General features: G+C 39.5%; 1 protein-coding gene across 1 annotated transcript in view; it reads right to left on the bottom strand.

The window, feature by feature from the left end:
• The window catches only part of LOC140314775 (Na(+)/H(+) exchange regulatory cofactor NHE-RF3-like), a 33,159-nt gene that overhangs the window by 15,505 nt on the left and 1,121 nt on the right, over positions 1-16,533 (bottom strand). Inside the window, exons 2-3 of the mRNA XM_072393132.1 lie at positions 6,177-6,238; positions 5,868-6,079 (exon numbers count right to left, since the gene is read on the bottom strand). Of these exons, the coding sequence (XP_072249233.1) occupies positions 5,868-6,079; positions 6,177-6,238 (274 nt within the window). The remainder of the gene's footprint in view (positions 1-5,867; positions 6,080-6,176; positions 6,239-16,533) is intronic.

Genomic DNA, 16,533 nt, shown 5'->3' with positions numbered 1-16,533 from the left:
CCAGACTGGTTTTATACCAAGCAGAAATTCTTTTTTCAATCTTAGACGCTTGTTTAACGTAATGTATGCTACTAACAGACCAAACTAACAGATAAAATCAATACTTTTGGGTCCTTCTCTGGCTATAGGATAAATTGGAATAAAAGCGAGCTAATGCCCGTGCACATACAGAATAATGCCTGGTTACAGAACCTCCCTTTTCGTGTATCTCCAGAAAAATTTACATATTTAGGGATTCAGATCACAAAGTGTCACTCCCAGTTATTTAAGGAGAATTTCCAACCACTGCTGTCTAAGTTACAGTCAAATATACAGTTCTGGAAGTCCTTGCCAATATCATTAGTGGGCAGAGTCAATGCCATTAAAATGATTTTCTTGCCCCAATTACTTTATTTATTCCAGAGCATTCCAGTGTTTCTTCCTAAATCCTTCTTTAATAAAATAGACATGATTGTGCTCCCTTTCCTTTTGGACTACAAAACCCATAGAATTCGTAAGAAACACCTCTGCAAATCTAAGATGGAGGGGGGCTTGGCACTCCCAAATTTTTTATCATATTATTGGGCCTCACAAATTAGGATTATGGCATACTGGCTGGATGACACAGCAATCCCACCAAACTGGCTCGAATTAGAACAGGAGACATGCCAGCCTTATTCTTTGGGTGCCATTCTCCTGGCACCTTGCACTATTGAGAAGTCTTTATATAATTGCAATGTGATGATCCATAGTACAGTGCGCATTTGGAAACAAATTAAGTCACACTTTAAGCTGAAACCCAATCTTATGCACTACCTATCGCTAGAAACCCGACCTTTCCACCATCCATTTTGGATGATACTTTCAATCTCTGGAGGACTATAGGCATCCATACAATAGGAGACCCATACATTAAAGGTATGTTTGCATCCTTTGCACAGTTACAGAGTAAATATAATCTACCTGGACGTAGTTTCTTGCGGTATTTGCAAATAAGGGACTATGTAAGAACACATCTGCAAAATTATGAGACTTTCAAAGGCTTGTGTCTTGAGAAATGCCTCCGCCCCATGTCTTGCTCAGAAAAATCAATATCTTTTATATATGATATCTTGCAATCTACTAGTCCTGTGAACTCCATCCCAATTAAAACAAAATGGGAGGAAGAACTGGGCACTGAGATACCGGACATTATATGGGAAGAGAGTTTGCAACACACTCATCGATGCTCCAATAATGCCAGGCACTGCCTAATCCAATTTAAAATTTTACATCGTCTTCATTACTCTAAGGAAAGGTTACATAGTAGCCCCGAGTTGTCTCCTATATGCGACAAATGTCATGTTTGTTATTTTTTGTTGCTGTTTTCTATGTAATTTATGTAACTGTTTTTTCTTCCCTTTACATGTATTTCACTTTCCATTATGTAAAAAAACAAAAAGAGAGCACTGTATCCTAGCTGCGCACATTTCTATTTGGTGTACTGTATACTTATATGTTTGCTGTAAATGTGTAACTCTATAACAACGTGCTCTAATAAAAAATATTTGAAACTAAAAATAATCTATTCTACATATGATAAAAGCATGGATCAGTATCTCTGCATTGGACTGAGAGAGGAACTGTTGCACTCTTGTAATATCTCTTGCAAGATGGATTAAAAGAAAGTGATTTCACTTTTAAAGACAGTTCCTCTCTGTGTGCTTCAGAACCAATGACCAATTTTTTTTTTTTCCTGGTTGAGCTGTAAAAAGTTTTCTGCCATCCATGTTCTAATATCTAAAATACAGTTAAAAAGATCATCTATAGGGCGAGTGTCATCACAAAACACAGCAATATAAAGCTGTGTATCATCAGCATAACTATGTAAATTTATGCTGTGTCTCCTGATGACGCCCCCAAGGGGCAACACGTAGAGATTAAAAAGAACTGGACCTAAAATTGAGCCTTGGGGAACATCAGTTTGTATCTCCTGGAAGCCAAATCATTAATGTTAATTAAAAGTTCTTAGTAAGATAAGATCTGAAACAATTTAAAACAGTACCAGAGAGGCCAGAGAGGTTCTGAAGTCTGTTTAAAAGTATGGCGTAGTCCACAGTATCAAAGGCAGTACTGAGGTCAAGCAGGACTAGGGCCCTCATGTACAAAGGGTGAGCATGCACAAAAAAGTGGCATACGTACTTTTTCACGTCAACGATCAGATGTATCAAGTTAGCTGTGCCTCACGCTAACTTTAGGGCTGGCATACGCACTTTTCTACAGCCGTTGAATCTTTGGCGACACTTAGAGGTGATGGTTGGGAAACTGTTATAATAAATAAATGTGAACACAATTTGTCCTCAGACTGAGTGATGTGCACATTTGAGACACATGAACAATTAACACTGATGAACAATTAACACACTCATGTGTCTGCAATTACACGAGTGGATCTAAAAGCATGCGCAAAGTGGTGCAATGCATATTAAAAACAACGGCTGCTTTAGCGGAATTAGAAGACATTGCAAATGGCGCAATTCAAAGAAAGCGTGTGTTCAGGGACAGAAAGGATTTGCTGGCACATGATGACAACTGGCTCATCTGCCGTTTTCAGGGCAATCCTCCTGGAACTGTGCGCAGAGCTGCGGCTGGCGTTGAAGCGTAACACAGTGAGGAGCCATGCGCTGCTTGTGCCCACAGGTGATGTGCACACTGGGGTTCCAAGCAACTGGGACATTCCAGAGGGAGCAAGCCAATCGATTGGGACTGTGCCAGTCAACCCTGAGCCTGTCATGATTTACGTTCTGTTTCATGTCTTGTCTCGTAATTTCCTGTTTTATTTTGAAATATTAACTTCCTCTCGTTTCAGGTAACTTGCCCTTCCTCCTGTGTCAATTGTCTGATTGTCTTCCCTGATTCCCAAAGTGTTTCCACTTGTCACCCTTGGTCCCTCATGTGCTCAAATAGTCTGCGTCTCCCTTGTCTTGTGCCAGTATGTTGTCTCTTCCTATGAGCTTCATGACTCGCCGGTTGTTCCATAATTTTCTCAGTGACCACAGCCATAGTTTCCACGAGCCTGCAGTGAGCAGTTCTCCTGCAGAGCTATCTTGTTTTGTAACTTATTCATAGCCATAGTTCATTTATATAATCACGGTAAGTTTCATAGCTCTGTTCTGTTCCTCTGTTTTTTTTGGAGAGTTTTGATTTATAATATTTCAGAGTTCTAGGTTTTGTGCTGTGTTCTTTAAGACCTTTTGTGCCGCCGTTAAAGGCGAGCTTTAAGTTAATAGTTAACGTTTCAATGTTTAATTTTAAAAAAAATTTTTTTTTAAGAGAGCGTCCTTGTTTAAATCTGCCTCAATAGGAGAGCGTGACCTTGTTTTGTTATCATTCATAGCTTTTCTGTTTTCCTCCTAGAGTGGAGAGGCTTTTTTGTTCAAGTTAACTTTCAAAACTGCACTCGTCCTCAGCCATAGTTACTGAGGAGAGCGCTCAGGAGTTTTACAGCCTTTGCTTTGCTCTGCTTGGAGATCCTCAACCTGCCTTATTGCTGCTGTGTTAACAATAAACGCTCTTGCTTTTGAACTGACCCTGCATCTGTGTCCTGAGGTCTGTGACAGAGCCGAGCCATGCCAGCCGTGTGGGATGGAATTATCTGCATCTCAGCCAGACATATCAAATTCCCATACAATGCAGTTGAACAGGCCAACATTAAAGCACAATTTGAAGCAAGAGCCGGTTTTCCTAATGTTATCGGAGCTATTGACTGCACACACATTGCTATAAAAGTGCCATCACATGATGAATTTGTATATGTCAACAGGAAACATTTTCATTCGATCAATGTACAGATCATGTGTGATGCGCAAATGCACCCGTTTTGACTAATATCAGTCTATTCAATGGACGTTATCGGCACACATCAGTCCCATTTATATGGGCTAGTAGGGGCCTACTAAACAATATTATTTGATCATGTCGTAAGTTCTGAATCGTATTGAAGTAAAAATGTGTTTACAGATTATACGTATATATTTTGTGCGTAATATATAGTGTAATTATCAGTTCGGCTGTACTACATATTTGATTTTTGCGACCCTATAAACAACCTTTCTTTGCAAACCAGAAGTACTACAAGTAAGGTGTTGATTATGTATGACGTTACATGGTGTGGCTCTAAAAGTATCTGAAATAAACTTATTTAATTTTTCTTTGTATTGATCATCTAGATGAAGTGTAATTGCTTGTACGCCGTTTCCATAGCGATAGAGAAATTGATATTATACTTGTTTTTCAGCGTGAGAAATACCATGTGTGGTGTGTGAGCGTGAGAACTTGTTGAAATACGTGTGTCTTGTCAGACTTGAGAACCCTGACTTTTAGCATTAAGCCACACAGTCCTGCAGTACCGGTTGCCATTGCCATGGTCGCTTCAGTAAATACCATTGTGGTCTATGGGCGTGATGTAATCAATGATCAACTGTGCATGCGGGTCACTTCAGGAACGTGAGCTGTTCCCACAGCAATCCGTAGACAGGCCACATTTAAAGAGGTAATGTGAACAGCCAAACAAAAAAATCGGATTTGAGCAGTAAATTGGAATTGTGCATTAGTTTCGTTGGCATGGCAAGTCATAACAGATGTCAAAAAGTTTAAAAAAATAAATACATAAAAATAATCCACTCAACCAGTATAACTTCTAAACCACTGTAGAAAAATCTTTTTTTTAAAATAATTTATTCGTGGAAAAATATAGCTCAGTATAAATCACAAAAAAATAGACGCCAAATTAGCGATGCTACAGCTAGATTTTAACCCCACCACCTTAACATAACCATATCTCTATATCTGTCAAACATGTACAGTCAAAGGCCTCCAGCTCCATGGGCTGTTAAGATGTCCCACATCACTATGGTCAAGCCAGCCCTTGTTTGCTGAAAGACCATCAAACCAGCTCTCTCTTTCTTTTGTTGTGCCCGTATACATGGGGGATGACGGTAATCACATTGAAAAATACTAATCACATTGAAAAATGCTAGAAATAAAACAACACGCTGTGTCATTCCTACAGCACTCGGGAATCATAGAATTGGTTTTCAAAATGACATCCCTGTTTCATACATGACTTCAAATTCCCAATATCATATTAATGTTGATGCAACATGTTGTTTCCACATACTAATTTCATTCCAGAGTACAACCTCAAAGTCAATCAAACACTATCATCTCAAACTGGTGTTATATTTAAGAAATAAACACAACTGAAATGTCATGTATAGGTTTGCCTTTCAGAGAGTATACCAAAGTGAACCATCTCTGAGAATCTCTCATAAAATCTGAATAGTCTAGTCCAGTATTTCTCAATTCCGGTCCTCATGACCCACTGCCCTGCATGTTTTCAATGTTTCCCTCCTCCACCACACCTGATTCAAATGAATGGCTCCTTATCAGGCCACTGCAGAGCTTGATGATGAGCTGCAAAGTCCACATAAAAATTCCAACTAGGATTCCAACCAGGAACCCTTTTGCTGTGAGACGATGGTGCTAATCACCACACCACCATGCAGTCCCTGTTCTTAATAGAAAGTAAAATGCAAGCTTGAACGCAGTCTTAAATATAATAGATATAATCCTGATGACAGGATCATAATGGAAAAACCTTTTTAGTAAGTGAGTATGCAAAAGACAGGAATAATTTAATAAGGAATCTCAATCTTTGAAAAATCTCGATGAGCATGATCTTTTCACAATAAAATAAAATATAAAGGTAAAGAAGATCACTACCAAATATTAGAAATAATCATGTTTTTAGCATCAATATGTAAAGCAAGATGTCATAGAAATTATTTCAGGAGATGACCATATCATGACTCTGAGCAACAAATGGGTCAACTATTCTGGAAACTCACCCAATAAAAGTTCATGCCGTCAACACTTTTCTCATTCACCTCTAGCAATCGGTCTCCATCCCTGAGGCCACTGAGTTCTGCTGGACTCCAAGGTTCCACATCTTTGATCTCAAAGCCCTGGCTGTGCTGGTCCACTTGTAGGTTGAAGCCAAAGCTCTGACCCTCCAGACGCTTCAGCTGACATAATCTGGGCACTGTGCCCAGATGAGGCTCTTCACAAAAGGTTGAGTAAAAATATCAACATTTAGGTGGTATTTTAATATTATTCAAAGAGAATTGTGTTTGTAAAGTTAGGCGCATCAAACTTACCAGGATCATCAGTTATGACTAGAGCAGGATTATCAATGCCTTCCTTTGGGTTGAAGGTAAAACTAAAGTCCAGTGAAAAAAAATCAGTATGATCATGTGACACAGCAACTTTAATAATTTTAACTTCACATACTATTTATTTTTGTTTGAAAAGTATTATATAGATTGACTAACTAAAACTTTTTAAAAGAAGTTTAATTTCTTTGTAATAAACCTTTCGCCATGGTAAACATTTACAATAATTTATATGGCTATGCTTTATTGTAAACAGTAATTGGACTACATTTGCATCTTTATTTTTTATTTATTATTCTTTTTCTTCCACTGTCTGCATTTATATCAGTGGTTGGTGCCAAGGTCTGGCAAGAAACAATTTTTCTCATATATGCAATTTAATCTTGCATTTTTTCTTGTGTATAGGTGCAAGTGATGGTGAGTGTGTCCTTCACCAGTCCTCTTTGACCGTCTAACCTAACATGCTTTATTGATTAAAAAAAACATTGATTTAGTCAGAGAGGACTTTAATCACCGACAGTGGAACACAAAAGGACAGGACAGATAAAGACAATAGACAGAAGACAGACAATAACAGGTGTGTGTGTGTAAGGTCTACTGTGGTGCTTATTGATGAATGTGTGGAAGTTTGAAGTCTGTAAGTAACCCGAGTAACTATCCCTGATTCTACAGACCAAGGAAGCCGGAAGCCGGAAGACGGAAAGAGAATCCAAGCATACACGGGGAGAACATGCAAAGTCCACATAAAAATTCCAACTAGGATTCCAACCAGGAACCCTTTTGCTGTGAGACGATGGTGCTAATCACCACACCACCATGCAGTCCCTGTTCTTAATAGAAAGTAAAATGCGGGCTTGAACGCAGTCCTAAATATAATAAATATAATCCTGATGACAGGATCATAATGGAAAAAAACCTTTTTAGTAGGTGAGTATGCAAAAGACAGGAATAATTTAATAAGGAATCTCAATCTATGAAAAATACAAGCTGCTCGATGAGCATGATCTTTTCACAATAAAATAAAATATAAAGGTAAAGAAAATCACCACCAAATATTAGAAATAATCATGTTTGTAACATCAATATGTAAAGCAAGATGTCATGGAAATTATTTCAGGAGATGACCATATCATGACTCTGAGCAACAAATGGATCAACTATTCTGGAACTGTATGGCCCAGAAATAAAGCCGTACAAGTAGTCAGACATAAAGTAGTGATGTTGACCTTCAACACTTACTCACCATCAACCAGTGACCACAGCCAGTGACAGGCTGGATCACAGCCTGTGCTGGTGTGTTGGTCCAACGCCATGCACCTCCACCAGTGCTCTGGATTGCCCTGGATTGCCCAGTCCTAGCATGACCCATGCAGCCCAGCTAAACCCTACCAGTAATAGAGTGAGCCCCCACATCCCCAGGTGCAACAGGAAAAAGGACCTGCCCAGAATCCAGGAAAGGCACCAGCCAGGGCATCCTGAGTAAACCAGTGGCCCAGCGGGTATGGTACGGAACGTAGGGAGAGGGTAACACCCCGGCCCCCCACCATTCCGACATCCCGCTATTCCGACATGCAAACGTCCCACCATTCCGACAAGGCTTTCCGTATAAGGAAATGTGGGTTACTCAACAGGTGAGTCCCTTCTTTCTGTTCATGCAATTTATATGTTTAACACTTGTTTACAGATGAGCGTTATTAAAAACACAAACTCTCGGCAACTGGAGGAGGAGAAGCAGACCGTGATGGTTTTCAATCACACACTCCAATGCCACTTGTTTCAACTTCCGAAAATTTAATCCAGGAAAAAAAAGGCTTACAAACATGGACCGAAACGGCTCCATAATACGCACAAGAATCCAAAAGAAACGAAAGTTAACTAAAAGAAAGCAAATAAACAGCACGAAGTGGTCAAAATTGGTTTTACGCATGCCTATTTGCGTCTGGCACATGCGTCTTCGGGCTCTCCCACGTTGGTTTGTGGATGAAAGCTATATGGTCAGCTGTAATGCCATGTAAAAAGAACCTCTACATGACATTTACTCCCAGGTGTGACCAGTTAGGTCCTTAAGATATCAACAGGCTGTATAAAGCCTTGCGCAACGGCTGTGTGTTTGTAGCAAATAGGCAAAGCCCATCCGCGCTTCCCAAAATTGGAGCGAGTACTCATAACTCACGTGAATAACATGAATAAACGTTTTTACTGCATTTTGTTGTGTTTTATACGTTCTATGCTGTCATTTCTCTCCTCTCCTATTGGCAAGGCAAGGCAGAGTGCTCGCAACTGTGTCCTGTGCAGTAGCCGTGATATCTGTAATTGCAATTATTACTTTTGCATATGATGACAGCGTGCAAAAGACGCATGGGCTCTGTGGAGAGCTCCGCTCCAACTGGCAGCTGTGACAGGTCACTGACACTGTATTTCAGTTTCAGTCTCGCCAGAGTTACATTAATATCTGTATATTATATTATCATATTATATTATTATATCTGAAATTTCAGGGGATTTTGATAATAGATTATTAAAGTTTGTTTGCGAGGCTGTGGCCTCTGCATGTGCAAAGTTTGTGCGCTAAACTTTAGGTCGTATTTGTGCCGGCATGTCATTAGTGCAAAATGTTTTGGGTAAAACATAGGCTATTAAAAGGTACTGACGGAATGGCGGTATGTTAAAAAAAAACGTACCGCCGGAATGTCGGAATGACGGGATGTTTGATAAAAAATGGCAGCATGTAACCCAGTATCCTGACCTGCCAACTTCCACTGAAGCCGTCGCTATACAGACAACTAAACTACTATTCATATTGAACAACTTTGTTATGCATTATTTCGTAGAATGTCATTATTACAGTAGTTCACTCTTTCCCTAACTGCACCCTGGTTGCATGTAGATATTGTCAGCCGCTCAGTAGTCCAAAATTAACTTACCTATTGAATTGGTGGACCATTTTTTTTCTCTTGTCCAAGTTTTTGTGAGTAAATTACTTGATTGGTGATAATTATATTGATCTATTTTGTTGAATAGAAATGTGGACGGAGCAGAAAGATATTGTTAGCATTAATGAATCTCGCTCTAGTTATCCAAACTTTCCTATTCCTTAAATCATAAGCAGAGGAGGAATGGCAGCTTTCTTCCAATCAGGGTTACTACTCAGTCCAAGACCCAAAATTAGTTAGAGCTCCTTTGAATGCCTGACTCAGTGTCTCTTTCTCAATAAGGAAATCGCAGAATAACAATTTTTTGTTGTTGTGTGTCATACACATGGCCCTTATTCCGAATTACTCTGACTACTCAAATTTTTTTATCTCAGTTAGTGCCAAGTGCAAGTAATCATTGCTGTGGGTGACTAACATTCATGTAGATGTTGTAAATGACAGCCTAAATATCACCTTTAATTCTATATTAGACTCAAGTGGATTTTCTCAAAATGAACACAGACCTACTCACTCTCTGAATCATATCCTTGGTCTTGTTCTGCCATGTGGCATTACTTAAGGGCATAAGGGCATAAGGGTTACTGCCTGCCAGACTTGTGCCCAGACCAAATCTTCACATCAATTCCCTGCTGGGGTCCTAGGACCTCTGCTAATTCCTCATCGTACTTGGTCCCACCTCTCTATGGATTTCATTACAGGTTTGCCCATCTCTAACAATCATTCTGTCATGTTCACCATTGTTGACATGTTTTCCAAGATTACACACCTGATACTTTTGAAGAACCTACCATCTGCTAAGGAACTGAGAAGTCTTCCGCCTCCATGGTTTCCCTTCTTTTTTTCTTTTATGTATTATTTATTTGTGAAATTGTCAACATACAAAAAACATGTAAACAAGACCTCATACATTGTGAACTAACGCAAATACAGGTGTTCATCAAAAATAAGGTCCTGACAAGGATGGAAATGCAAAATTTACCTCCCTTCCCACCCCTTTCAAGAAACAATGAAAAAAAAACAAGATTGAAAAAAAAAACAATGGACAACCAAGTAAGCAAACAAACAGATAAAAGCAGAAACAATAATAACAACCCAAACAAAGTAAAAATAACTAGTTAAACAAACAAAGCTCTTGTACTATGTGCTGCTGATGTGAGGAAAGTAGAATTTGGCTGGATGATGCAGGGTTTAAATGTGGTGCATGGGGTTGTTTAGTCGATTTGTACAAGATCAAGCTGAGAGGACATGATTTGAGCTAAGAGGGGCAACAAGATTTTAGAAAAATTTGCAGTGGAAGTGCGAAGGGAGTATTTGATCCTTTCCAACTTCATAAAATAGAAAAATCTCTTATCCATTGAGAGTGAGAGGGGGCATGGGGCTTCTTCCAGTGTAACAATATGGCAAGTTTTGCCAGCAGAGTGAGAAAGGCCACAAGTCCAGTAAAGTAAGAGCACAGGACACCAAACAGGGCAACTAGTGCTCAGGGTTGGATGTTGGCAAATAGCTGCACTCCATCACTAATCACCTCCCTTCAGTATTTAGTTTCCAGGTTTCCCCAGTCACATTGTCAGATCCTCAGCATCTTTACTGTTTTCAGGTTGGTCATGCAAAGTTTGTTCTCATATTTATCTCATAGTCACAGTTAAGTTCAGTTTAGTCAAGTATTTATTCATAGTCATAGTTTCATGTGTTTGATTTTCCAGCTTAGCCAGACCTTTTGTTTGTTCCTTTTGTCGCTTTGTATTTAGATAAATCAAGTTTACTTTAATATATATCTGCATCCGGATCCTACCTCCACCTCCAAGCCACACCACAGCAACCAAAGCTAAACTTACCTGACAACATTAAACAAGAATCCAACACAGAGCTACCCTTACAACTCTAAAATGCGGACAAAAAACCCTTCCTGAGAAATACAATTTCAGTTTGGCATGCTGCACACAAACCAGTAGGGGAGTCCAATACTCTCTTAGTTCATCCCGATGTGGGGTAATGAAAAGTTCACTCCAATAAAAAAAGAAGGAAGATTTAGATAATTGAATGTAAAGGGTATTCAGAAAATTAAGGATCTATAGATGAATGGTGTTGGTTACCTTTGATCAATTATGTGAAAAAAATTGAAGTCCTTAAAAGACATCTTTGAATTATTTAAGTATTAAGTCTTCTTTATTGTACTAATGTCTACTTCTAAAGTTTCAACAACGAACAAGTTAAATGTCTGCAGATTTTGTGGCGTTGACATAGAAGAAGCCATTGATGAAACAGACTGGAATGAGGCTTGTTTTAAGGCACAAAACTAGGCTGAAGCTACTTCAATATAAGTGCCTGATGAGGATGTATATAACTCCTGTTAAACTTAATCATGTCTTGTAATATTCCAGACATATTTACTAAATATCTAAAAGAAAAGGGGACCATTCTTCACAGTTTATGGGAATGTCTAAAGATTTAGAAATTCTGGAAAAATATCATCAAATGTCTGTCAGAACTGTTCAATATCAACATCCCTTTAGGGATGCACAGCTCATTCACTCCAGTAAGGACGTCCATCGTACTCAATGTTGTTGTCCACATCGTCAAAATCTGATAAATATCCTGCCATGTTGCACAAAACTGGCAGTAGCAAACTCTGTGTGAAGTTAGCTGACTGTCATAGAGCACGGAGCAAATAAGCCGTGCTGCAGCGGCACGCTTCAATGACATCATCCCAGTAGACAAGTGTGTAGAAAGCCCCAGATTAGCCCCAAATAACAACAACACAGCAGCTCTGAACTAACAATAGTACGCGTTAATTCATTCATTCGTCTTAAAGTATTGGTGAAATAAGGACAGATAATGGCTTATTTAGAGGTTGTATTGTCTATGCCCTGTTCACTCCCGTTATATTGATATATGTGGATCTTGAGTAATCTAAATATCATCTGAAGGACACCGACTTTCACCAAATTGTTATTGGTAAGTAGATGAACGTATTTTATGCCAGAAATAAGGTCCAGGTTTTAAAAAAACAAACTTCCCCTTTAATGGTATATCATCATCATCCTCTCTTATCTGAGAAATGTCTTAATCACCATTGAGTTGATATTACTTGACAACATGGTATCTGAGAAGACATTTCATTATCGTGGGGTCTGTCAGAAAATGCTGTAACCAAATTTAAAGAATCAATTCCATTATCATTTTCTTCAGTGCCATGTGTGGTGATTGTGACGTTTTGTTGCCTTCGTTTAAGTATGTTTGTACCTGGGTGCTGGCTGTTTTTCTTTTGTTTTTTCAGGCTGGGCTGGACGGCTGGGAGGAGCGCTCTCACCATCCCCATCTGTGTCCCATTATCAATCTGGCACCTGTTAAAGCCTGCTCCCTCCTGGCTTGCGGTGTCGGATTATTGCCTGCCTCACAACGGACGAACACGCATGACTACTGGATACACCTGTCAGAGATTGGTACCCAGCCCAGCCTGCCACCGAGCCCACCCGCAGCCTGTATCTGAGACTGTGTACACGAATACACACGAGATCTTCGGAACACTGGAACCACTCATCTCCCGAGCCTTGCACGGAGTCACCAGGACACGGAGCCTCCTTCCACCTCACCTAATAAATCCCTTTTTGACTTCTACCTTCTGTCTCCTGTTCGCTTTTGGATCCAGTCCTACCCAGCACCTAACACCATGTGCTGACACAACAGAGGGAAGCTACCTAAACTTTTACTCCTAAACAACTTGATGATTTTGTTTATAGAGCTACGGCTTTAATTCATACAACACTGGACAATGTTGACCTTCTGAAGAAGAAGGTAATCAGAAAGAATAGGCTGGCTCCTTGGTTTAATTCAGATATGCTTGCCTTAAAGCACACTGCAAGAAAGTTAGAAAGAAAATGGTGTTAGACTAATTTACAATACTCTTAATTAGTCTGAAAAGATCGTTTCAGAAAGCCCCTTGCAAAGTGTGATGGTAAATTTTATGTTTCGGGACTGACAGACTCTCCAATCCACATTAACCATTTGTATCACCTAGACACGCTGTGTCTATTTACCTCTTAATTAACACTCAGACAAGATAATTGTTTTAACCTCCTGTTTCTTAATCATCAAGACTGCATCCTACCCCCCCCCGGAGGTGTGGTTACACACCTAAAGAACAAAGCCCCCCTCCTCAGGTATAAATGCTCTGTATTCCTTTTGTTTGGATCTCTTCATACCATTGCCGCTGAATGGTGTGGACTGATCTTTTTCCTTGCAACGAAGAATAAAAACTTAGCCGGCCGGCAGAAAAAGTAAAGTTCTCTATTTCATTGCTCATCAGAGGTATTAGGAAGGAAGCGATTGAAAACTTCCATAACAAAAGCTAGACCTGCCCAAAATTCATCATTGATAAAAGAGAATAAGAACAACTCCAGGTTTCTTTTCAACGTTATAGCTAGGCTGACAAAGAGTCCTAATTCCGTTGAGCCATGTTTTCCTTTGACTCTCAGTAGTGATGACTTCACAAGCTTCTTTGCCGATGAAATTATTTATATCAGAGAGAAAATTCATGGACTATTCTCCACTATTGTCATGGATGTATCATCAAATACAACAGCTTTAGAGGCATTTCTTGAACCTAATGTAAGTTTAGTAATTTAGTAAGTTTCTGTCTTATCGAGCTCTCAGAGCTTTATCTAAATATTTCTATTGAATTTTCAGCAAAATAACAACCAGAACCTAACTCCAATCCACATGTCTATTACTACAGAGGGAAAAAAAAGTTGATTTTATAGAGAGTTGTTTGGGAGTCTTGATTCAATGATTCAAGAATGGTTGCCATATTTTGTAAAGTGTTGGCAGAACCCCGTGCAACATGTCTCTGTTGTTCAACCTTGAGATGAGAGAGCAAGTCTTCCATCCATCGTTTATGGGAAGGGGGGGTCGCCTTTTTCCAAAATAGAAATATGCGTCGACAGGCCATCATTTTGGAGAAGGCCATAGCTGAAGCCTGCCAGGACACATTGCAAACTTGAGGAACAACTCCAAATATTTCTGTCAGTGGGTTTGGGGAATCTTAATATTCCACAATTCTGATAGAGTGTTAAATACTCTTCTCCAGAAAGCCTGCAGCTTTAGGCATCCCCAAAACACATGTCCAAGTGTGCCCTTCTCACTCTTGTATCTTGGGCAAGCCTCTTCTGACCCTGGAAACAACTTTGCAAGTTTACTGTTTGACAAATGGAGCCTGTGAACAACCTTGAATTGTATTAAGCCATGTCGAATACATATTGGTGATGTATGGATAAGTCTAGCTACCTGCCGCCACTGTGATGGATCACTGCGTATAATGTTGATATGGCTCCTCTCTGTGAACGATCTACCCCGAGGGATTAATTGATCCAACTGTATGCTGGAGTCTGAAGTGTTGGGGGAGGAATATTTTTTAACAAAGCTCCGTAGCAGCAAATATCTAAAAAAGTTGGAGGAGGGTAGACCAAATACTCCCTGCAGCTGTTGGAAGGACATAAAATTACCCTCCCTGATCAAGTCCTTCACAGTAGTTATATCTTTATTTGCCCAGACATGGAAGGCGGAATCAATTAAAGAGGGTGGGAACAGAGCATTTGCTGATATAGGGGCTGCAAGGAGACCCTGTTTTTGTTTGAAATGGATCCTAAATTGTTCCCAGTGTAATTAGGTTAGTTGTAATCAGTTGTCTGTCAAGTGGCAAAGGTGAGCAAAAAACAGAGGCCAGTGAGCCAGATTTACAAGAGTTTTGTTCGATAAGTGTCCAAACAGGTACCATTTCGTCTTCCCCAGACTTAAACCAGAAGCCAAGTTTACAGATATTAGCAGCCCAGTAAAAGTACATATTGTTAGGCATGGCTAAACCACCCTCCTCTATCCGTCTTTCCAAAAATTCCTTTCTGATACAAGGAATTTTCCTGTTCCAAATATACATAGAAGTTATCTTTTCTAGTTATTAAAAAAATTATTTGGGAATAAATATTGGAATTGTATGAAAAAGGAATAACAATTTTGGCATTATAACCATTCATCCATTTTCTATACTGTCAATCCGTCAGTCGGGTCCCGGGGGGGGGGGGGGGGGCAAACGAGACAAACAACCACACACGCTTACACTCACTCCTAAGGACAATTTAGAGACACCAATTAACCTAACATGCATGTTTTTGGACAGTGGGAGGAAGCCGGAGTGGTGTTATAACCATTTTAACTGAATTTATCCTCACTGCTAGAGACAGAGGGAGGGACGGCCAACGTTCCATATCCTGTTTAAACTGATTGAAAGTGGTATAAAAATTGTAATTGAATAGGTCCTTATATTTTCTGTTTATATTTACTCCCAGATAACCAAATTTCTCAGTATTCGCTGTGAACGGAAGAGAATTAGGGGGTAGCTTGTTGGTGTTCTCATTAACAGGATTAATAAGACATTTTGATCTGTTAATCAAATATCCTGATATCGTACCAAATTCCTCCATGCACTTTATAGCTTTCGGGATGGATTTGCATTTGTCAGACAGAAAGAGGAGGAGGTCATCGGCATATAATGACACAGTGTGCATTTGTCCTGCTCTATTTATTCCCCTAACCCCTGGATCGCTACTACGTGTGCCAGCAAGAGGTTCTATAGCTATATTAAACAACAACGGGGATAGGGGGCATCCCTTTTTCGTTCCACAATAAAGAGGAAAGTACTCATACAATATTGTGTGTCCGAACTGCAGCCTGTGGAGATCTCTCTGAGCTAACAGCAACCATGACTTCATATAAACCATCAACGTGTATTTGACGATTCAGAGTGCATCATAGGACAGAAATTGGTGAAACACACAGCATTGGTGAAAGTTTACAATAATCTCCTCTTAGCCTCTAATGGTGGATTTTTGTCTATGCTTGTCCAGTTGGATCTCAGTGCTGCATTTATGATCGAACACATTATTCTATTACAGAGACCCAGACATGCTATTGGGATTAAAGGAACAGGATAAGGCTGGCCTAAGTCATGTTCATCTGATAAATTCCAGTTTGTCCATGTAAACAAAGAATTGTCCTCACACACCAGAGTAAAAGTTCAACAGAGTTAGACCAATTATTTTCACTCATACATGCTTTAATTAAGTAATATTATTAGACAGTATGGGATAAATTTACATTTCTATACTGATGATACTCAGCTATACTACTCTATGAATACAGAGGAAACCCATCAGTTGGTGAGGCTACAGGCATGTCTCAAGGACATAAAAACCTGGATGAATTTCTGATTCTAAATTCTTACAAAACTGAAGTCATCGTCTTTGGACCTGAGCACTTCTGGACGAAAGCCTCTTATTATATAATTACTTTAGAGTCCAGATGGTATTTCCTTGGCTTCCAGTACAACAGTGGAGTTAATTTTGACAATGTCCTTTGAC

The sequence above is a fragment of the Leuresthes tenuis genome, unplaced genomic scaffold (assembly GCF_036924035.1).
Source record: "Leuresthes tenuis unplaced genomic scaffold, fLeuTen1.0.hap1 SCAF_9, whole genome shotgun sequence".
Taxonomy (NCBI): Eukaryota; Metazoa; Chordata; class Actinopteri; order Atheriniformes; family Atherinopsidae; genus Leuresthes; species Leuresthes tenuis.
This window is presented reverse-complemented; position numbering and strand designations above follow the sequence as displayed.